A 686-nucleotide genomic window follows, 5' to 3' on the forward strand; every position below is an offset into this window, starting at 1 on the left:
AAGGATTGAAGCAGTAAAAAACGCGGTATCATCAAGTGGAAGCAGGCAAGCAGCTATCGTCGCATAACCTAAAAGGCTAAAACCCAAACTAAAACCCTAATTTTCGCAATTCCAGTTCTAGTGAGTAGTCACTGACATACGCAAACTCCTTCTCCATCTCCAAAAAAATCTTTCCTTTCATATCGTATGGGTCGCCGAAAGAACAACAACGATAACAACAGCATGAACAACCACCTTCGCTTCCAAGACGCCGACGAGGTTATCCAGGACGCCGCCGAGAGCTCCAACCTCGACGACCAATCCATGTGTGAACCTGAACCATCAGAACCATCGTTTATTGATTCCGATGACAAAACCAGCGCCGATTATTATTTCGATTCCTACTCTCATTTCGGTAACTTTTGCTTCTCTCTCTTTACTCTCATTCTAATTATTTAATATCCGCTTCTGCTCAATTTGAATTCCCTTTTGCTCAAAGTTCCGAACTTTACATCCGGGCTGTTGTTTTTTGCAACCTGAAAAATTCACGCGCTTCAGCTTAATCTCATTTGTATTTGTTCTTAATAGGATTGTTTTCTCATCTTAAATGTGTATATGTGTTTGCAGGAATTCACGAAGTAAGTGTGCTCAACTTGGATGCAGGCTGGTGTATTAAGTTTATATTTTGTTTGTTTTTTTGCCTTGAA

General features: G+C 40.5%; 1 protein-coding gene across 2 annotated transcripts in view; it reads left to right on the forward strand.

Annotated features, from left to right (window-relative positions):
• Positions 1–686, forward strand: part of LOC107644476 (protein arginine N-methyltransferase 1.1) — a 4,442-nt gene that overhangs the window by 1,308 nt on the left and 2,448 nt on the right. Inside the window, exons 1-2 of one of the 2 annotated variants that reach the window (XM_016348341.2) lie at positions 7–394; positions 607–617. The exons of the other annotated variant lie outside the window; for it this stretch is intronic. Coding sequence (XP_016203827.1) covers positions 187–394; positions 607–617 — 219 coding nt within the window. The 5' untranslated portion in view covers positions 7–186. Of the gene's footprint in view, positions 1–6; positions 395–606; positions 618–686 lie in introns of those variants that run through there. 2 annotated transcript variants of the gene reach the window in all.

This window comes from Arachis ipaensis, chromosome B05, assembly GCF_000816755.2.
Source record: "Arachis ipaensis cultivar K30076 chromosome B05, Araip1.1, whole genome shotgun sequence".
NCBI classification, from domain to species: domain Eukaryota; kingdom Viridiplantae; phylum Streptophyta; class Magnoliopsida; order Fabales; family Fabaceae; genus Arachis; species Arachis ipaensis.